A 22,835-nucleotide genomic window follows, 5' to 3' on the forward strand; every position below is an offset into this window, starting at 1 on the left:
TCAGACATGGCTAAGACAACACCCTTCCCCATTCTATGAAACACGACTGAGCTTAGCTCTGAGGTTTGTAAGGGCTGTTACTAAGTAAAAATGCTTAGTAGACTTAGTAACCATAAGCTACTACGTACTAAGGCTACACTATCTTTATGAAGAAGAGAAAGAAGAGGGAGGAGAGGGAGGAAGGGGCAGAGGGGAAAGGTGGTGGAGGTGGAGGAAGGAGAGGTGATAGCAGCAGCCCAGCCTTAATTACCAGGGCAAGAAACGAGACTTCCTTTCCCTTGTTTCTTCATCTAAGCACCGGGTGGACAGAGGTGTATGAAGAGCAGCAGAAACCCTGGTGTTTCCTCCTCAGCAGTTCACCCTTTGCTGTTACACTTAACAGTTTACATATGTTTGAAAAATGCACTTGAACTCTATTAACCTCTGTCCTGCCAGACCTGCCTTGATAGAACACAGCACCCCAGGCAGCTGCACAGGCAGAGACCCCCAGGCAGCAAGCGGGCTCTGCCTTGGGATGGGGTCAGGGACTTTTAACTGACCCCAGCAGGGGGCGCCATGGCCAGGCAGAACCAGAGCCAGGTGCGGAGACTACAGAACTCTTGCAGCAAAAGAGGGATGGGAAAGGTGGCCTAAGGAAAGGTGCTCTACCCCAGCCCTGGCTGGTGCTGCACCACCAATCACTTACTTTCAAGGTCTCTAAATTAATTTACAAGGAAATGGTTAATGGGTATGCTTGTTTTAATACGGAAAACCACAGCCATTTGTTCTTCGTTCAGCCAGGAAGGAGTGAACAATCAGATGGCTGCGGAAATGAAATGATTTAGAGCATAATGTAAAAAGGAAGTTCATTTAAAGAGCCCCTACTTGGTACCATTTTCCAGATGGGCTTCTAAAGGGAAACCCAGGCGCAGAGCAGCAAACTGCATTGCTGTGGAGGCGATGGCTGTGGTACACTCTCACACAGGCATGGCCAGGGGGACCAGAATCAGAGAGAAGTCAGGGAAACAGAAAGAAATCAAAACAAGAGCGAATGCCAAGTGGCGCAGCTCCATGCTGTCCCATAGGCTTTGGCTACTACAAGTCACAAGTACCTCAGACACTGCCTCCCATCTTGCATTGTCTTCTCAGAGCAAGGCTGCAAGCACAGGGAACGTCAGGTTGCTCTCCATGACTGAGTGTTTCTGGAAGAGTAGCCAAAGTAGCAGAGTGCCACAAAAGGAAGGACCCCAAGAGGGACTGCAGATCCTGGGGCCACCCTCATTAGTCCTACCTTTGTACTATCTGTGGATTCCTGAGGCTGAGGGTCAGTGTCTAGGCACACGTGCATAAGCTCAGTATACACCCTGGACTCCATTCTCCCTCCTTTGAGGGACCAAAGAAGAGACATTGGTCCAGAAGCCTCTTGCCCTCCACTGCGTCCCCAGCACTCCTGAGCAACACAACCTTGCACACTGATTGCACAGGCCTTCCATTTGAGGCCTGTGGGGCTCTCCCGAGGTTCCTGGCTATGCAGATGCTCCCTAGAAACTTGCTATTCTGTGACTGCTAGCATGGGCCAGATCCTTCCCGAAACCCCAGCCCAGGTCACTCCAAGAACCATGCCCTCCTGGCTTCTACCATTTCCAACTCATGCTCTGGAGTCCCCTCACCCTTGGCCTTGTACCTGTCATCCCCTAGTCTCTGTTGCAGGACCTCTGTTTCCCTGATCCACCAGGCCACAGAAGGGTCTCCAGCCCCTGCACACTCTGGTAGTGACATGTGTCTGTCTGCTCTGGAGCTGCCCCCTCAGGCTTAGCCTTCACTAAGAACTAAGACTGGATACACACCAGTCCTCCTGGGGGTCACCAGGGGCTACTTGAAACAAGCAAGCACAGAGTGGACTAGTGGTCCTGGGTCCCAGTTCTCTTAAGCTCTGAGGGGTTCAGCCCAGGGAAGCCTCTTCCTCTTGGGGAGACAAGTTACTGTACTGGGGAGCTGTGGAGGAGCTTTGGGTGGCTGTGGAGTCAGCGAGCTGCCTAGGGTAAAATATTTCACCAGTACTTGGCACACAGTTAAGTGCTCGACAAAGATCAACTGCTCCACGCAAAAGCCCTTGACTGATACTCAACAAAATATGACAAACCAGTCCCTGGAGACCAGAGGGGCCTAAGTAGGGTCAGAAGGACAAGGAAAATGGTACTGCCTCAGGCAAGTTGTCCTCGTTTTCTCAATGAATGCAGACACTGACTCTCAGCAGTCAGCATCCAGATTTATAAAGACAACAGATAAACGTTCACCGAAGTCTACCTCAGCTACTAATCACTACAAGTAACATCAGTCAGGATATAAGAAGGACGATCATAGCTATCTGCAGAGCGTCTGAGTTTCCAAACGGCCCTGTCAACTGAAATGGAGGAGTAGGCTTCTAAAAGATGCCAAACAGCTCCCTTCAGACAGACAGACAGACAGACGTAATCATATAATGAGAGGACATCGGGCAGTCCCGTAAGCTGCAGAAGGGGGCAGTTCTGGAGACCCGAGACCACACACGCATGGAAGATGCAATTACCTAATAAAGAAGCAGCCGGGGTCTCAAGAGAAGGCAGAAAAGGAGGGATGGAAGGTAGGGACTAGGACCAGAGCTGCGGGCGAATGGTGCACCTGGCAAATCCAAGGAGGGTTTATGTCACCTTCTTGGCAAGCAAACCTGCTCATGGTATAGATGACGGACCTCGGGGACTTTAGGAACAACAGGAAAAGGCAGTCTGTGTGAGTCTTCTAAATCCCTCCTGCTTGCCAGTAACAGCAGCCCCATCAAGTGCCCCTCCTTCCACAGGTGTGGTCATTGCTCTCAGGTTCATCCCAATTCTGCTTCATTTAAAACTCCAGGCTCCAGCGCAGCTCCAGTTTCCCGGCATCATGACCCATCAGTGCCCTGCTCCCTCCTGAAGCTCACCATCCTGACTAGTGTCCTCCTTCAGGAAAGAACTGTTCCTGCCATGCTGTGGGACTTCAGGCCCCATGCAAGGAGCTCAGCTACCACCAGAGAGATGGGAGAGAAAGGCTTAGTCCCTGTGCTGGATCAAGGTGACAGCCTCTGATATGGTTGATGCATGGGACACTGGATACAAATCCATTGACTCCCACACCCAGCTTGTGTACTTGGCTCAGTGAATCTTTCACAAGTGGGTCATTCCGGATGAATTACTAACTGAGAGGCCCGATCACTGGTGTGGTCGGGAGGTGCGGAAGGCGATGCACGGGCTGTTCTCCAAGGCCCTGGCCTGGTTTCATCTATCAGAACACAGGCTCTGGATACAGTGCGGGCGAGGACCGTGGGGACAAAGTGCCATCCCAGAGGAAAGCAGGCCAGGCTGGGCTCAGGGTGTGGCAAGCCCTGTCTCACAGCCCCAAGTGAAGACTGAGCTGGGGAAGGGGGTAGAGGCAGGTTAGGGACTGATTAAAAGATCCCCAGATCCACCCCACTCAATCAACGTGTGCATACCATGTGAGCCCATTACCCTCTTGGTGCACTGAGTTGGTTTTTTTTTTTTCATTTCATTTTCTAGATTTATTCTAGAAAATTTATTCAAAGGAAAAGACTATTTTCACAAAGTACACATATAAAAAACAAGGGAGAAACAGGTAGTCAAAGCATAGAGAGAGATCCTAGGCCTCACTGAATATCCTTTGTCAGGTGAATTTTACCAAGGGAACTTTTACTTACTAAAGAAAATAAATTGGACAAAAGGCAAGGCAACGCATACCACTGGATATAAGAAACAGCGACGAGGGGGGAAGTATGCAACAATTCAGACCAATAAAACAAAAAAGGGGTCCAGAAGGAATCCCCATTATCCTGGGAAGTCTATGTGTGATCCAGGCAGCAGCTAGATCAGGGGAAAGATGGGGACTTCAGTTAACCGTACTGGAGTAACCAGTTTATCACACGGATAAATTCCAAATGCTTTAAAGTAAGAATATAAAAAGCAAACCACTACAAACAGACCATTTTCCCGTGGTGTCAATCCTACTCTCTGCCCGTTCTCACAGGTCACTCTCGTTAAATCAATGCTGCGCAAAGACGAAAGGCTTGCGAGGAGGAGGGAAACCTGCTGGCGTCGAGAAGTGGGAGGGCAGTGAGAAAGGCAACGGAGTAAGAATGCGTGTGTACACGGACAAACTGTCAGACAGTATATGGCTGGGGGTGGCTCAGCAGTTAGAGTACTGCCTGCTCTTGTAGAGGGCTTGGGTTCAGTGCTCAGCTCACAACCAAGTGTAATTTCAGTTCTAACGGATCTGACCTCCACTGTATACACATAGTATACTTACATTCATACAAGCAAAACACCCATACAGATAAAATTAAAATAAATCTTTTTTAAAGATTTTATACCATTATTTAAAGAACATACAATTGTAAAATTTATTTAAATATAATAACAGATTATGTAAAATCAAAGAAATTATACTAAAATAAATAAATAAAGACTAGCTGACATTTTTTAAGAGCTCCAGAAGAACTTAGAGAAATTGGGGTATCGCTGCAGCCTGGCCTGGGGACGACTCAAGTGGCAAAAGCACTTTCCAGTCTGATGACCCATGTTCAATCCAGAAACCACAGAGAGCCCAAAGTGATGTGCACTCCTAAGGAAAGGTAGGAGCAGAGACCCAAGAACCATCTAGAAGCTCACGGGCCAGCATGACAGACCCTGCCTCAAAAAGAGAAGACAGACTCCCAGAAACTGTCCTCTGACCCCCATGTGCCCCGTGGCACTGCACACCAGCACACAAACACCCTAACATTTTCTGACTGAACCACAGATTATGTATCACTGAATAGAAAGTCAATAAACTGGGAAGACCCAGAGGGCTCTTACCCAAATCAGAAGAGCTTATCTAGAACGTTCATAAAGAGATGGGGAAAAATAAGATTAACAGAGGAAGGTGGAATGAAACACTAACACATGTTAAATCTGTCATCTATAAGGAAAGACTGAGATACCGTCAAGTTCACAAACAACCCGAGAGTATTTACCATGAACAGACATACATCCCAGAAGGAAGAAAGCACATTAAGGTTGTGGCATGTAAAGCCTGCATTTCAAGATGCTATAAGCTTCTCTTGGCCCAAGAAAAACAGACCCTTAATGTAGAAGTTGTCTGTTCTTTTGCAGATACTGGTGGCAAAAATAAAAATGCCAGATTGCTTCATCAAGAGATATCATGGGGGGTGGGGGGGAAAGCTGAAAGAAACTAGTGGAAAGAGGATCATTTCAGGGTTAGGTAGAAACCCGGTGCCAAGGGCAAGTCCCAGGAATCTCCATGGATGACCCCAGCTAAGACTCCTAGAAATAGTGGATACATGGCCTGAATTGGCTGACCATCGCCTGTGACCAGGCAAGATCTCCAGTGGACACCAAACCAGCTTCAGAATCCTTGATCCACTGCCTGCCCTGCCTATGAGATGTGCTGGGATAAGGGTGGCACAGAGACTGTGGGAGTGGCCAACCTGCCTGGTCCAGCCTGAGACCCAGGCCAGGAGAGAGCCCACGCCTGGAGTGTCAGAGACCTAGGATAGAACCAAAACGATGAGAAATACAAAGTCGATGTGATGAGGCCTAATGATGTTCTGCTATTCTCATACGAACAGTGACTGCCCCAGTTGTCATCAGAGAGGCTTCGTACAGCAACTGGTGTAGACAGCTGCAGAGGCCCGCAGTCAAACATTAGGCCTAGTTTAGTGAATCCGACTGAAGAGAAGGAGGAAGAATTGTGACAGCCAGAGGACATCACAGCACAACCCGCAGAATCCACTAATCTGAGCTCCCAGAAGCTCCCAGGCTTAACTGACAACCAGGGAGCCCGCATGGGACTGACCTAGGCCCTCTGCATGTGTTTGCGACAACTGCAGAGCTTGGTCTTCTTGTGGGGCTCCTAACAGTGGACGCAGGGGCCGCTTGACTCTTTTACTGGTTTTGGAGACCCTCATACTGGGCTGGATTCCTCGTTCTGGTTTGCCCTGCCCAGTCTCAATACAAGGCCAGGTGCTTAGTTTTACTACAACTTGATATGTTGTTGCTATCCATGGGAGGCCTGACTTTTCTGAATAGAAATGGAAGAGACGTGGATGGAGATGGAGAGCAGAGGGGAGGTGGGAGGAGGGATTGGTAGGAGAGGGGGGGGGGGAAACTCTGGTTGGGATGTAAAATAAATGCATTTTTTTAGAGAGATAAAGAGACCATGAAAGCACAGTGAGCCTCCACACTCTCTACAGTTCTCAGGTGCTGTGGTTTATCTTCACAATGGCAGAGATTTTCAATAAGTATACTATAATGTGTAAACAGGTATGTAAACAGTTTCAATATGGATGTTATACTTGGCAACAAAAAAAATTAAGTCAAAATAGACCACAGATCTAACTGTATAGAACAAGAACCATAAAATTCATAGAAGGTAATGGGAAAAAAACCTTGATGTCTTTGGGTCTGATGAATACACTACAGTCCCATCTGTGAAAGAAAGAACTGACAGGTTAGCCTTTGTTGAAATTTATTTGTTCTCTTCTATGAAAGACACTGTCAAGGGCTGGAGATGAAATTCAATGACAAAGCATTTCCTAGCACTTGTAAAGTCCTAGGGTCAATCCCCAGTGCCACATTAACAACAACCTCCCCAAAAAACAAAGAGAGAGAAAGAATAAAAGAAAGGAGGAAGGAAGGAAGGAAGGAAGGAAGGAAGGAAGGAAGGAAGGAAGGAAGGAAGGAAGGAAGGAAGGAAGGAAGGAAAACAATGAGTTGAGCGTGGTGGTATCACCCTACAACCTCAGAACTGGGATGTTGAGGCAGGAGGATTCTGAGCTTAAGGTCACCCTAGTCCTCGCCAACATAGATACTCAGTGATTTCGAGGTCAGCCTGGATTACAGGCTTCAAAATGGGGGCATGGTAGTGCTGACAGGGTGACACAGGCCTTCAAGCCCAGCACCTGAAAGACAGATCTCTGCGAGTTCAAGGTCAGACTCATTTACACAACGAGTTTCAGGCAAGTCAGTGCTACACAATAAGACCCTGTCTTAAAACAACAAAATAAACATACAAAGAAGCCTAAGCACTAAATGATAATATAAATTAAGTCTGATATAAATGTGTGATCCAGCCCTGGGAGAGAATGGGGATCAGGGACAACTATTTCAGAGTATCTAGGTCCCATCTGCTCCATGGACATTTTAGGGAAGCCAGATTAGTCAGTGTAATCCCTAACAACAATCTATACACGTCTTTACACCCCCTAACCAGAGAAACCACAACCAATGAGATGCAGAGCTGTGGATCCCAGTGTGAAAGGTTACACGTACAAAGTAGTCCTGCACCTAAGGCTCAGGAACACTGCAGAAAGTGGGCAAAAAAAATCATAAGAGCCAGAGGCTCAGAGAATTTGCTAGTAATGTCAGAAGCTACGCACATAAAGTCTCACCATGACTGCCCAAACGTGAGCTGAATAGGGATGGTATCAATGGACACACTGAGATGGAGTGGGGGGGACCCACAAGGCCTGGGGGCAGGAGACGTATAGTCTTCTCCAGGGAAGAACACACCAACTGTTTGCCCAGTGCCAAATGGTCAGCTCTGAAAACATACATGCAAGTAACATATGGACTAAGCAGGTTATATTTAGGAATATATATGTAAATAACATATACATATATGCATGTAGTAACAATGAAAGAAGAGGCCATAAATTTGAAGTAAAGTGGAGAAGGTTTGGCGAGGGGGGAAGGGAAGGGAGAAACATATTACCTCAAAAATCAAAAGTAAAAAGGAAAGAAGAAATAAGAAACAAACTAAATGCAGATCAAGGACTCTTTAAGAACTCAGCCTGGAGCTCTACAGAGCCTGTGCGTCAGTGCAGCACAGGAGGCCAGTCCTCCAGCCCTGCTGTTCCTCCACATCTGCGGGAAGGCGACCCTTGGCTTCCAGGCTCCTCCCTTTAGCCCTAAAGTATACCCCAAGGGAAGCCGTTACTGCTGACACCATTCAGTTAGGGAAGTAGTGCTGAACTGATTCTTGTTCAAGGGCTCCCTGGAGTCATCTGCCCCTCAAGAGATAAAAGACTGAGGTTGCAGGTGGACACAGCTCCGGAATCTCCTTAGTCACGCAACAGTTTAGTGTAAGACTCGGCATTAACTCCATTGTCTGTTACCAAAAAAGAACACTGATAGTTCATGTTAGTGACAGCCAGACTAACACTGTTCATCCTGCACACAGGGCTGCAGAGCCAGCTGCTCCCTCTGGCTGGTGGGATTGTAAGTATGTTTCAGTTTCCTGGACTTTCCGACACAAAGTACTCACCAAGCCAGAAAAGGACACGCATCCAAAATGGCCTCTGCACAGTTAACTTTAAATTTCAGTAGCCACCACCTTTCTTCTTGTTGCAATCCTGTCTCCTTAAAATTTTTGGCTTCTCAGTTCTGTGTTTTATTTTAATTTAAAGAAAATGGGGTTGGTGCTGTCATAGTGTCAAAGCAGTCATGCAGACAAGGCACGCAGGCATTCCAAGGCTGTGCAGCATCACAGAGCTCAGCCTGAATATATGCCACTTTCTGCTCTATTTTTAGCTGTGTTAGTTCAGGACACACTGGGGTGTCCCAGAAAGGAAAGCAGCAAAGAGATTTGAGACTCATTTTCAAGGAAAGCGACAGATTAACTGCAGGCCCTGCCAAAGCCAATCTTCAGTTTGGAGGATCCTGTCTTTTTCTCCACAGAAGTAGCAAGTGTGGGCTGGGCAGTGGTGGCGCATGTCTTTAATCCCAGCCCTTGGGGGAAGAGGCAGATGGACCTCTGTGGGTTCGAGGCTAGCCTGGTCTACAGAGCAAGTTCCAGGTCAGGTTCCAAAGATACAGAGAAACCCTGTCTCGAAAACAAACAAACAAACAAACAAGCGTGACAGCTGTGAGTCGCAAGGCACATCTGTGTAGCAATGCTGTCGCCAAGAGAGTTCTCTCTTCCCTTTCCCTAAGAGAAATGGGCTGTGGCATATGCAACATTTAGCCCTAGTTAGAGACCAGAAGCCCCATGGTGCATGGGTGAGGACGACCATTTTGTTGGACAAACCCAGTTGGCAGGAAAATGTCGAGCAGTCAGGCCTTGTTCTTGGGGTTTTGTGCAGGCTGGTCCAAGATCTGAACCTCATTCAGGCTGAATAGTGACCATCAGGTCACCCTGGGTGGGTGGAGGAGTGGGGGAACATCTGCTTCAAGTCAGGAGTTAGCCCCGAAACTTTACAACCATCAGTCAAGTATCTGACCTGCAGCACTGACCATGAGAGGTCATGGAAAGGCTTTAGCCAGGGACGAGACGCGAGAGGGAAGACCAAGATTAAAAACATGGGGATGGGGTGGGGCTTTGGAAATGGAATGAAAGAGAAAGGGATGATCAATATGCAAATGCTGATGTCCTCATTATATTATACATTTTACAGATTTGACCCAAGCAAGGCAGAAAAGCCACAGGCCACCACCTCACCCTACAAGATTCATATACCAATATGACACTAGGTTTTTAAACATCCCAGCTTTGACTCAAATCAATGGTCCTGTAGGGATAGCCTATCCTGGGAGTTGGTAGCCAACATTTCCCATTCTGCTTATCTGCATGACACCTTTTGCTGGTGGATTTCATTTGGGCATACAGGCTTCAGTCAATAGAATGATAAATACAGAATAAGGTATGCGGCAAGGTAACATAACAAGGGATGGGACGAAAACAGGAAAATGATCTGATCATGGAAGAACCAGACCTGTTCTCGCAGGGCTTTGGTTGAGAGGCCATGAAGGCTCTTCCTTCCAGGGCAAGCTTCTTGAAGGCTGAGCTCTTGTTTCCAGCCCCAGGGTGTAGCACTAGGTCCCTCAGTAGCTTAGTGCAAGCATACATAGCATGAGCATAAAACTTCCCACGGTGACTGTCTAACTTAGATGTTTCAGTCCTGTCTACATTATAGTTCTCTATGGAGGAAACCCGGGTATTCCTAGGTCCAGCTTGGAAAGTCAACGCCAAGCCAGACCACAGTTCATTCTTTAAGGTAATGCTTTGTGTCTCCTAACTTAGCCCTCCTCAGATGCCACCGCTCTGGGTCCAGTGCTCCTAATTATGTCATAGCAAAGTCTTCATATAGGTATTTCTTCTTTTTTTTCTTATGTGAGATGTCCTTCTGTATATATGTTGCTCTTATTGGTTAATGAATTAAAGTTGCTTTGGCCTATGGCAGGGTAGACTATAGACAGGCTGGAAGAGATTTAGAGAAAGTAGGTGGAATCAAGGAGACACCATGACGCTGCTCAAGGAGAAGGACATATTAGAACTTACCGGTAGGCCACAGCCTCAAGGTGATACACAGATGAATAGAAATGGTTTAGATGTTAAGAGCTAGCCAGTAAGAAGCCTCAGCTAACAGGCCAACCCATGTTGTAATTAATACAGTTTCTTTGTGATTATTCTGATCTGGGTGTCTAGGAAACCCAAGAGCAGTCTCCAGTTACAAAAAGACACCCACCATCTGGGGCATGGATCCACATAAGACCTAAAAAGCTTAAAAGGAGGAGGAGGAGGAGGAGGAAGAAGAAGAAAGAAGGCTAATAGACCCACAAAAAAAAAAAAAGAAAAGAAAAGAAAGCCAAGCACAGCTTCTTGGTGCATTTTTTTTTTCTCCAGATAGGCTCTGTTTGCTGGTGGCAAGCAGAGGTGTGGCTCCTTTAAGGGAAGGCTTCCTGGCTCACCATTAGCAACAACAAAAGACAAACAAACAAACAAACAAAACCAAAAAACATTTTCCAGGTTTGTGCTGGCAGCATGAACTCTGGCTATTTGAGAGGTCCTGTGCTTAAATGGGGTTTGTGAGCAGCATGCTACTAGTTCCTTAATGGCGACAAAGACCCACTGCATCCCTGGAGCTGGGGCCATGAGCATGGCTAGCAGAGGCAGTAAACATACCTCTGTCATGTTGGATAGGGTGGAGCCAACAGGCAAGGCCATGGAGGTGGTACTAGTCACACCCACTTAGCATTTAGAAAGAAAAAGGTGCTCCTGGTCAGAAAATGATTACAGATATGCAATAAAGACGGATTCAAACAAAAAAAGACATCTGAATGGGTCACAATGTTGGATAAATGTATATGGGCTATGAGAGAGAAGAAAGAGTACAGAAAGTCATAAATTAAAGGAGTAAAGACAGTATTAAGAGAGTAAAAAAATAAGCCACATAAAGATGGGACATACACAGAGAGTCTGGATTATGTATATTATTGTGTTTTCTTTAAATTTTTTGGTTAAAGAGACACATTTGATTCTGGAGGCTGCTATGCTAAACCAACATATATATTTTAAAGGTATTTTGACTTTAAAATTTGAGACTAAGGATATGTTACTTTGAAAAAAGGTTCTGGGCTGGAGAGATGGCTCAGTGGTTAAGAGCACTGCCTGCCCTTCCAAAGGTCCTGAGTTCAATTCCCAGCAACCACATGGTGGCTCACAACCATCTGTAATGAGGTCTGGTGCCCTCTTCTGGCCTGCAGAGATACACACAGACAGAATATTGTATACATAATAAATAAATAAATATTTTAAAAAAAAAGAAAAGAAAAAAGGTTCTGCTTTTGTTTCCACAGAAGATAAGAATCTGTGGATTCCTTCTAGGCTGCTGTGGTTTGATGAACCAAGATTCCCCAAAAGGTGTCTGTATACCCTAAAAATAATTCACCCAAAAAACAGCAGAAAAGAGTTTGGAGAAAACTATATTCACATTCTCAAAGTGATTGTTTATAAATATTTGTTTTTATTTTTAAAAGGTTGGTTATAAATGACTAATGGTCAAAGTCAATTTCTTAAAAAATAAAAGATATAATACAGAGATGAACTTGCATCAGTAAGGATCTAGGTCTATTGATACATATTTAAGGTTGATTTTGTTATACTGTGTATATGTTTTTCTGCTTTTGTTTGAGGTATTATGTTTATACAGCTCATTTAAAATGCAATATATAATTAAAAATTACAGATTAAGTCATTTATAATAGTCAAACTTGTAGCCATGTTAGTTAGATTTTCTAGATGTACAGAGATATATTTCAGAGGGATAGGTATTCTTCAAATCTTTCAAAGAACTACAGAATATGGCATTTAAAATGTTTTAAGAACTTAGTGAGACATGTCTGCTTCTGGCAGTATCAATTACTTCAGAGAGGTTGATGGACACTGAAGAAACTCATTACAGAATTTGCCTTCAATATGACAAGGCTAGCCCTTTGGGTAAGAAACTGTTCTTGCCCAGACTGCTTGACTGTGTACTATATAAACTGGATATGCAGGACCCACAGAAAAGTGACTGCTGAACTTTCCAAAAGATGGGATGATCCTTCAGGGTTCCTGTTTTACAGAAGAAACTGCCAGAAATTATGCAGGACACAGAAGAAAGCAACTAATGAACTTTGTCATTATAAGACAAAATAGATCTTCAAATTTCCTGCTTCATAGAAAAATCTGATGGATACTATGGCCTGTAGGCTGAAGATAGATGCCCTGCATTACAGAGAAACTCTGGGTGACTGTCCAGGCAGTAATATGTATCTGTCAATTCTAGAGTTTTAGACATTGCTTGCAATGCATTTCCTGTTTACTTGGGTAATATTGTATCTTTCTGGATCTTTAAAGAATTGAAGACAGATAGTTACAGTTATAGTTTGGCTTACTAATGATAAAAGATAAATTAGATATGAAACTTTCCAGATACAAATAGACTAAATATTTTAAGTATAATTCTTACTTGATATCTGATTTACATATGTAATTTTGCTATGTTAAAGTTAAAATCTTCCTTTTTACTTACACAGAAAAGAGGAGATGATGTGGGATGTCCTTCTGTATATGTGTTGCTCTTACTTGTTAATGAATAAAGCTTCTTTGATCTGTGGGACAATGGTTTGTACCCTGTCAATTGTATTTTAATAAAATACTGATTGGCCAGTAGCTAGGCAGGAAGTATAGGCAGGACAACCAGGCAGGAAGTATAGGCGGGACAACGAGAATGCTGGGAAGAGGGAAGTGCAATCTGCAGTCGTGACCCAGCCAAAGAAGAAGCAAGATGTGACTGCTTCGGCAAATAAGGTACCGAGCCATGTGGCTAACATAGACAAGTATAATGGGCTAATATAAGTTGTAAGAGTAATAAGAAGCTTGAGCTAATGGGCCAATCAGTTTAAAACTAATATAGACCTCTGTGTGATTCTTTGGGACTTAACGGCTGTGGGACCTGGTGGGCTAGGAAACCTCAGTCAACAGCAGGACAGAATATAGACAGGCTGGAAGAGATCTAGAGAGAGAGTAGGCAGAGTTAAGGACACACCATGTAGTTGCTGAAAAAGAAGGACACACCAGAACTTACTGGTAGGCCACAGCCTTGTGGCTATACAGAGATGAATAGAAATGGTTTAAGATGTAAGAGCTAGCGAATAAGAAGCCTGAGCTAATAGGCCAACCGGTGTTGTAATTAATATAGTTTCTTTGTGATTATATATATATAATATATACATATATATACATATTATTCAAAAGAAAATAAATCATTTTTAAAGGTCCCCAATACTATGGGGTCAAAGATGATGGCTGGGTATAGTCTGTCCCTGACTGCCTCACTGCCCCCAGGTTAACACTTGCTTTTTTCTGTTGCTGATTGTATAACATGAAATACAACAAATAAATCTAAAAAAAAAATAGCAAAGACATGGGTCATTACTTCTGCTCCTGAGATTTCCATTGATGTGGGCTGACATTTACGTGGTAGTATAGTGTCTGTGGCTAAAATTAGAGGATGACCTGATTCACACTTCCTAAAAAAGAAATAATGAAAGAATGAAAGAAAGGAAGAGAAGAAATACCTGCATGTTTTAGAAGCAGTATCAGTATATGGAGTACTCTCAAGAGGTACGGCTGCTCTGATCTTCTGGCTGGGAGACCAAGAGCCAGGAGGCTATACAGCACCGCTGAGGCACTCCAGGGACAGCATATAGCACTACATATACTTCCCATCAGGACCTAGGGAAGGGTTGGGCCAGGCTTTGACCACAGTGCAGAGGCTGGGGAGTCTGGTAGATCTGGGCTTCTTCCAGATGGCACTCACTCCTTTTAGTCTCAGCAAATGACTGGGCTCCTCCCACAGGAACCAATGCCAGCTTCAAGTTCCAGAGCAACATGCACTACCACCTCCTCACATCCCTCCATCCTTAAGAGGAGTAAAAGACAAGCTGCATGGCTGACCCTGAAAATACAACCTCCACAGTGTGTAACCATGCTCTGAAACTCTGGTTGACAGGGTACCACCAGCTCAACACCTTCCCAGGCTAGTCTGGCCTTAGCTCGGTGTAATAGGCCAAAAGCTGGGCCCTCTCAGCTCCTCCATAACCTGAGAAATCCTTCAGATTTCCAAGAATGTTTCAGAACTCAAGACACAGAACCTACAGCACCAGATAAGAGTTTGCCAAGGATGCACCTTGAAATGTCCAATGATGAAGGCTTTTGGAACACAGTCCAGCAACTCTAAGACATCCTGTGGGTACCAGGGAGACCAGGTCAGGGGGTCAGTTGGAGAGACAAGTCACAGTGGGCAACGATAGCTCCCCTTATCCTCAATGGAAGTGGCAACCCGGACACCTCAGAATAGAACTTGTGGAGACTTCCTACCTCTCTTATGTTCTATTTTGGCACACGGGGTACACAGTCGAGAAGACTCTGCAGCTGCCTCTGCCTCCACTTCAGAGCTCACGGGGACAAGGACTGGGACGCCCACCTTACAAACAGTAAGGCAACCCTAGGTCAGAGTGACATCAATACTGTCAGCTCAGCAGGATCTAGAAACCCCCAGGAGGCACACCTCTGGGCATGTGTATAAGGGAGTTTCTAAATTGGGTTAATTAAGGTAGGAAAGCCTACCCTAAATACGGGCAGTATCATCCTGTGGGCTGAACATCAGCATCCATGTTTCCTGCCTGGACACAGTGTAAGCAGCTGCCATCTCCTGCCACCGCCTCCTGTGACGAGAGGGAGACTCTGCCTTCCCACAGGAAAGGAGGAACAAGTGCTTCCTTCCTCAGTCATTCTGTCAGGGTTCTTGTCCCAGAGACAACAGAACTAACAGAGCTGGTCACCCATGGACATCCTCCCTTCTCCAGAAGGCTCAGCATATCCACAGGCCCCTCTTGTGTCTCCAGCAGCCTTTTCAAAGGTAAGAGGCCAGTTCATCTTTCAAATAGACATCCCCAATGCCATGCCTGCCTGAGTCTGGGCCATGCAGAGAAGAAAGCAATCTCTCTGCAGGGTGCAGGGAACAAAATATACAGTCTGTAGTCATCACCCAGACACAGAGGAAGCAAGATGAGAACGCCTCACTGATAAAGGTACCAAGCCACGTGGCTAACACAGACAAGAATTATGTGTTACTGTAAGATGTAAGAATTAGTTAATAAGAAGCCTGAGCTAATAGGCCAACCAGTTTATAATTTATGTAGGTCTCTTGTGTGTTTCTCTGTGACTGAACAGCTGTAGAACAGGGCAGGACAGAAACCTCTGTCAACAGACTGAGAACAGGGAGGCACCTAAAACTCCCAGGTATCCCTGCACGTCACATTCTGATCCCACAACCTTCTGAGAGCAGTCCCTGTGCATGCAGCGCTGCTCTGAGGACTTTCACTGGATACAGCCCCATGCACTCATCTGACTTGTCTCCATCAGGACACAGGATACCGTGACCTCACAGGTGGCAGGACACCATGGTCAAAGTCTCCAAACCCATGCAAAAGGATCTTCACCTAGGTCCCCTAAGTAGTGGGCTCAGAGTGAAAAGGAGACAGAAAGACAAGAGACTCATATAGATACATGTGGGGCAACAGGTGGCAGTCGCCTGAGATGACAATGGTATTGTCCCCTCACACTTCACTACCAAAACAGAAGCAGCTATAGGGAAGAAATAAAACTCCCAAGACAAAAGCTTTCCCATCTTACTCTAAAGAAGTTGCTCTGGCTCTCAAAGAGCCTGGATTTAGTGGAGCAGGGACGGTTGACTCCATGTGAGCTGTAAGGAAAGTGACTTACCGTAGGTGACCATGTCTGCAACTGCCTATGTAAAACTACAGTCCTCTGCTCTCTATCTAGTCACCCACCCCTTCTCCGGCTGACTGCCAATGCTATGTATCATTTCCCTGTCACAGTCAGCCTCAGTTACTACCTGACAGACCTGGGAAGAGGGAGCCTCAGCTAAGGAACTGAGCCAACAGACTGGCCTGTGGGTACATCTGGGGGGCATTTTCTTGATTGCTGATGGAGGAGGACCTAGTCCACCGTGGGCAGTGCTATCCGTGGGCAGGTGGGCCTGGACTGTGTAAGAACCGTAGCTGAATACAAAACTGGAAGCAAGACAGCAGGCAGTACTCCCCCATGGGCTCTATTTTCAGTCCCTACCCCAATTTCTGCCTTGGCTTCACCCAATGAAGGATTATAACCTGTAGGCTAAACTAACTCTCTCCTTCCACCAAGCTGCTTTTTTTTGTCAATGTTTTTCCACAGGACAGAGAAACACACCAGAACACTGGGTACTCTGTTTCCTCATCTATAGAGTGAGACTCGTGCCCAGTTCACACCACCAGGTCTGTCACCTATGTGCACACTTCCCAAGCAGAAAATCAAAAGCCCCAAAATATGTACAAATACATCATGACTCGAACAAAATACTACTTTTCGAGGCTTGATGATCATGAGAATGTCGTCTCCTTCATGACTGTGTCTGCTCCAGGGGAGCCTGAGACTTGCCATGCGGAAAGGTGTGGACAATCCAGGAGCAGACAGCAACTCTGCTATTAGCTGTGCCGGTTTAGAAGAGGTGCCCTGTCTTGTTAAACCTCTTCTTTCTTAGAGGAGAGGCAGCCACAAGCATCAGGGAGCTACTTTTTAGCACCCTGGAAGCTCATCCAATTAAGTGCCATTCTGAAAGACAGCAGTATCTGGGGTCTTCAGAGCCCCTTAAAAGATGCATGCAGATCAAGCAGCACCTGGGGCCTACAGAGCCCCTTAACGGGCATGTGCAGACCAAGCAGTATCTGGGACCTTCAGAGCCCCTTAAAGGGTGTGTGCAGACCAGGCAGCATCTGGAACCTGCGGAGCCCCTTAAAGGGCGTGTGCAGACCAGGCAGGTCCTTTCATGCTCCGAGGCCTCGTTTTCTCCTTACTGAAAACAGGGACAGTATCTTTCCCTGCCCAGCTGGCCTCCCACAATGGAGCCACAATCAAAGACTAGACCTGTGCAAAGGAACACAGGCCGTTGAGAAGTGGATAGCTCCAAGACCAGGACCAGAGGTGTTCAAGGTGAGACTAAGGCACTGAGCTCCACAGCAAGAAAACATACAAAAAGCAATGAGGACATGGAAGAGGAGCATAAGAACCAGCCTTTCCTTCTACCTTGGGCCAGCTTGAGCATTAAAATGAGCCATGACAAGAGTGGAGAATCACACACCAAGTCACGCAGTCATCAGCCAATATTAATAGCACAAAAATAAGAAGGGAAGCTGGGCGGTGGTGGCGCACGCCTTTAATCCCAGCACTCGGGAGGCAGAGGCAGGCGGATCTCTGTGAGTTCGAGGCCAGCCTGGTCTACAAGAGCTAGTTCCAGGACTGGAACCAAAAAACTACGGAGAAACCCTGTCTCGAAAATCCAAAAAAAAAAAAAAAAAATAAGAAGGGAAGGGCGGCGGGGGTGGAGAACATCCCACATACAGAATGAAAGAGATGAAAAAAAAAACTCTATTTTATAACTACCATATTTCGAGGTCATTCTTATCTCTGTAGAGTTGGGGGAGAACCTGGGCTACATGAGATTTTATCTCTAAATAAATAGCCCAAGCCCCAGATCCTTGCTCAACCACAGCATGACCTACGGGCTATAAGACCATCCCGGGAGACTAAAGACCAAGGACGACAGACTGCCGAGCGAGAGTGTGCTGAGCTGGTAGCTGCCACTCCAGCAGAACGAGGAACAGGACACGCCCACAGCCTCTGCAGAGTAAGAGTGAACACACCCTGCTTCGCCTGCAAGTCAGGGCCTCAGTCTCCCATCCTGAGAACAGCTCAGAGCAAAGGACATCCGGCAAGGTGAGTGGCATGGGAGCCTTAAGATGCCAAGGCAACAGGAGGCTCGGAAACAACCAAAGCCTGGAGCCAGTCAACCTGAGGGACAGCACCATCCAACATACTGAAACAAATCCTGAACCGAGAAAGAAATCCAAAGGTGACGTTAGAAATTAGGGTAACTCTGAAAACTTAAAAATGAGGTACCTAACATCTAAAAATAAATACAGAAGAATCTGCGCACAAAACTGTAAAGGAGGGGGGCAAGTAACTGAGGTAAAATGTTAGAGACTGGCAAATCTAAGTAAAAACAATTCTTCTATTCTGACTTTTCCAGAAATTGGAAGAAGCTTCCCCAAGTCCTTAGAAAGCTCACAGACCCAGCACATTCACCCCATGGTGCCACAGCTGGCTTGGGCACACCCACCTGTCAGGTATTCCAGGACGGCAGCCATGTACACAGGTGCCCCCACGCCGATCCGGTATTTAGGGTGACCTTTCTTGATGTACCGCAGCATCCGTCCCACAGGGAAGATGACTCCTGCCTTGGCTGACCGGGAGGTCTTGGTAGATTTCTTCTTCCCACCACGGCTCGACATGGCGGTGGCCCCAGAAGCAGATCAGTAAGTTCACTGTGAAGGCAAGAAGCACAGTCAGGGCCACTGGGGACGGCTCACTACCCATTTTCCAGGGCTGCTGTGGTCTCGACAGGAACAGAGGACAGGTGCAGCAGGCAGCCTGCCGAGGCATTTATGTGCTTGAAAGGCCTTGTCCGAGCCTTGCACAGAGAATGCGCAGTTTTGTACATTCCATCCTGTGACGTCAGTCTTATTGGTCACTTCCATTTACTGTGCTGACAACGACTGCTCCTAAGTGTCTTGCCTTTATGCCTCATGGTGTAAAAATAATAAAAATAATGGGATTTTCTATGATGTTCTACACTTCTTCAGTAATTGTATTTTTATGCACTTGAGACTGGAATAATAAATCTGCAGCATAAAAGAAAGTCCACAGTCTTCACCTAGAATAAGGACGAAAAGCCAAGAGGCTCGATTCTGTAATGAGAGTTGTGTTCTCTCCCCTAGGACCCTGATCTATGACAGGCAAGAGCAGTGAGGAAACGCCAGATGCCAGAGGTGGCAGCTGAACAAGGCCTTCCGAGTGCACGCAGTCCACTGGGGCTGCCTCGGCCCCACTTTCGTTTACTCTCTACTCCCACCCACACTGCCTTTAGCCCAGAGGATGTTCCTTGGCACCTGCCACAACAGGACCCAGCTCATCCAATGCTAACCATGTGGTCACCTGCCATGGATGGACCCAGCTCACCCAATGTTAACTACGTGGTCACCTGCCATGACTGGACCCAGCTCATCCAATGCTAACCACGTGGTCACCTGCCATGACTGGACCCAGCTCATCCGATGCTAACCACGTGGTCACCTGCCATGACTGGACCCGGCTCATCCAATGCTAACCACGTGGTCACCTGCCATGACTGGACCCAGCTCACCCAATGTCAACCACGTGGTCACTGTCATGGATGGACCCAGCTCACCCAATGCTAACCACGTGGTCACCTGCCATGAATGGACCCAGCTCACCCAATGTTAACCATGCGGTCCCAGGCATCTGCAAAGTCCTTCACTTGCCTGCTTTCCTACTCTACCCTGCAGGCTTATCAAACATACCTGAATGTGTCCTCACCCTGATTCAAGCTTACCAGGACCACCACAAATCCCAAGATAAAAATCATGATCCTTGGATACCACTACGCAAGGCCCTAGAAATCTGAGCCTGCCACAGAAGTCTAATTTGGCATCGCATCACTATGAGCTCAACTCTGATGGAGATCCACGGGGCACCCCACGAAGGTCCTCCGGCTTGGCTTCTTCTTCATGCCTCTACGCTGATTCTTCCCTTGTCAGGGCCTCCTTTAGCTGCGTTCTCCTTGCTCTGCTAATTATCTCTGATCTAGCATAATCTCAGCTCCGCCAGCTTCAGGCCACAGCAATGATGGGCCCTGATTCCAGCTTCTCCTACAGACTGCTCAAGTGGAAGGAGGGCTGAACTGGTGCACTTGTAGGGTGACGAACACTCACACTCACACAGAGTATGCATTACAGGGGCTTACACTACCCAGCAAAGCTCCCTGCCCTCCCAAGGTGGCGGGGAGTGGTGATTAAGAATTCTATAGTCAGTCAGGCAGTGGTGGTGCACGCCTTTAATCCCAGCACTCGAGAAGCAGAGGCAGGTGGATCTCTGTGAGTTTGAGGTCAGCATGGTCTACAGAGTGAATTCCAGGACAGGCACCAATCTATGCAGAGAAACCCTGTCTCAAAAAACAAAATGAGGGCTGGAGAGATGGCTCAGAGGTTAAGAGCACTGCCTGCTCTTCCAAAGGTCCTGAGTTCAATTCCCAGCAACCACAGGGTGGCTCACAACCATCTGTAATGAGGTCTGGTGCCCTCTTCTGGCCTGCAGGCATACATGCACACAGAATACTGTATACTTAATAAATAAATAAATATTTAAAAAAATTAAACAAAAAACCCTATAGTCACTTAATTTATAATGGTAACAAATGTAAAATTTGCGTGTGAAGTCAGTGTGAGGTGGGTGCTGATGAAGATGGGTTCTGAGGGATACCGGGTGATTCTGGAGTCTCCCTGATACACTCTTATCTCTCACTGAACCAAATGGACAGGTCTCCCATGTGCTAAGGCACTGAGGTCAGGCTCTATATATGGGCCTTCCAGCGCTAAAGGCTATGCCTGTGAGCCTGGAGACCCCAAGGCTAGGAGTGCTTGTTATTAGCTGTGAGGGCCACAGGCAACAAAATTCCTGGGTGTGCCGGGGCAGTCACACAACAGCTGAGGTAATGTAGCTCCAGCCCTGCCAGGAGCCCTGCACTGCACAAGATCCAAGACACAAAGTCTTAATGTCTTGGGATGCTGGGAGCCGGTCAGAGCTTTTCTGAAGCAATGCACTCTCTGTGGCCACAGCATTCCAGGGCACACCACGTGCACAGGCACCCAGGCTCTCCGAGCACGCAGTGGGGCGGGGGGGCACAGTTGTACCTGTTTTCAGGGGAGTTGGCACTGGTTCCTACAATCTTTGCCAACAACCCAAGACTTTCAGAGAGTTTACTGTTGGGTCTCTCCTCTGTCTGCAGGAGCAGTCTGTGGTCAAGGATGAGTGTCATCAGCTCAATCCCTTCATGATGCATGCACAGACCAGCAGCTCCCCCAGAAAGCCTACAGTGTGCCTGTGCTGCCTCTGTGGACAGCTGTGTTCAGCGGAGGCCATAGGTACCAGGACCGGACAAGTGTTACACATATTCACTCTTTAGGAGGGATATTCCTTCTGTTTCCTTCTGACAGCAGCCAAGAGTTTTTATGCCACAAACTAGTGACACTCGGTCCCTATGTCAGTGTCTATCCGGCTACCAGACCTCTATGACAAAGGCCCACTTATCAGTTCTACAGGCGCCTTAAAGTTCTCTGGGTCTCTAGTCCCATCTGTGGCAATACTCTGTGAGCTCTGAGAACACATCTTTACCTATTTCCACAGCACCGTTTCCTACTGTCCTTGCTGGCTCAGGAACCCCAGGCCCCCTCTGACATCCCAAGCCCGCCATGCTGTGTCAAGAACATCTTTAAATACGCTGTTTCTCCCGCCTGGAATGCTCTCTGTCCTATCAACCTGCTGAACGGAAGTTCACAGACGCCCTTTTGGCCCTGGCCACAGTCAGAATGACCACTGTTCCCTATTTCCAAAGCCTGTATCAGCACATGTATGTCAGCATGTGTATGTGCCTGCCCATGCGACTGCATGCCAACTACTGCAGGTGGCTCATCACTAATCCCAAAGCCACCATGCTGGCGAGGAGCATCCCCATATCTCCTCCTTGTGTCAGCATCTTCACTAACGTGGGAGCTGTGCTGCAGTTGTGTTACACACCTGTGCTCTCTCTGCACTTCCTCTACAGTTCCCCAGCTGCGCTGTAGTCGTGTTACACGCCTGTGTCCTTTCTGCACTTCCTCTACAGTTCCCCAAGTCATGGAAGAATGCTGTGTGCTCTGAGCCTCCTCACCTCAAGCAGTGCGTGTTGGTTTTTAAGCATCCTCTACCCAATCACTTCCTACCTGCAGTCTCCAGAGAAGCCTGTGCATGTGCCAGGTCCTGCCTGCTCCAAGACCTCTGGGGTAAGAGCAGCTCCAGCTCCAATGTGAGAAGAATGGCCATGGGAGAGGAGGCTACTGGGCAGTATGATCCATAGTGAGAAGCTCCACCAACCTGACCTGCTTCTAATATGGCTCTACACCAGTAGGCACATGGCCTTGGTCAAGTGACTTAATCTCTCTGAACCTTTCTTTTCCTCTGTCTGTTGGAGGTGATGGTAAAAAGGACCATAGAGAACTGGTAGGAAAACTGGTTGAGTGTGTGAGGAAGGGAGCTAACACTCCGAGTCACTGCTCAACTGTGAGCCAAGACACAGGACACCTAAGAAAAGGCAACTCTTTAGTGAGACACTTGTCCTGGACAGGGCACCACTGCTAAACTGCCATTAGGTAATTCCCTACAACTTATTTCTCACTCATAAAAATTCCTGCTATGAGCCGGGTGGTGGTGGCGCACGCCTTTAATCCCAGCACTTGGGAGGCAGAGGCAGACGGATCTCTGTGAGTTCGAGACCA

General features: G+C 46.9%; 1 protein-coding gene across 4 annotated transcripts in view; it reads right to left on the reverse strand.

The window, feature by feature from the left end:
• Positions 1-22,835, reverse strand: part of LOC130885446 (core histone macro-H2A.1) — a 63,459-nt gene that overhangs the window by 34,451 nt on the left and 6,173 nt on the right. For all 4 annotated transcript variants that reach the window (XM_057786921.1, XM_057786919.1, XM_057786920.1 and 1 more), the window contains exon 2: positions 18,566-18,770. In XM_057786921.1, coding sequence (XP_057642904.1) covers positions 18,566-18,737 — 172 coding nt within the window. In that variant the 5' untranslated portion in view covers positions 18,738-18,770. The remainder of the gene's footprint in view (positions 1-18,565; positions 18,771-22,835) is intronic.

Source organism: Chionomys nivalis, chromosome 13 (assembly GCF_950005125.1).
Source record: "Chionomys nivalis chromosome 13, mChiNiv1.1, whole genome shotgun sequence".
NCBI lineage: Eukaryota > Metazoa > Chordata > Mammalia > Rodentia > Cricetidae > Chionomys > Chionomys nivalis.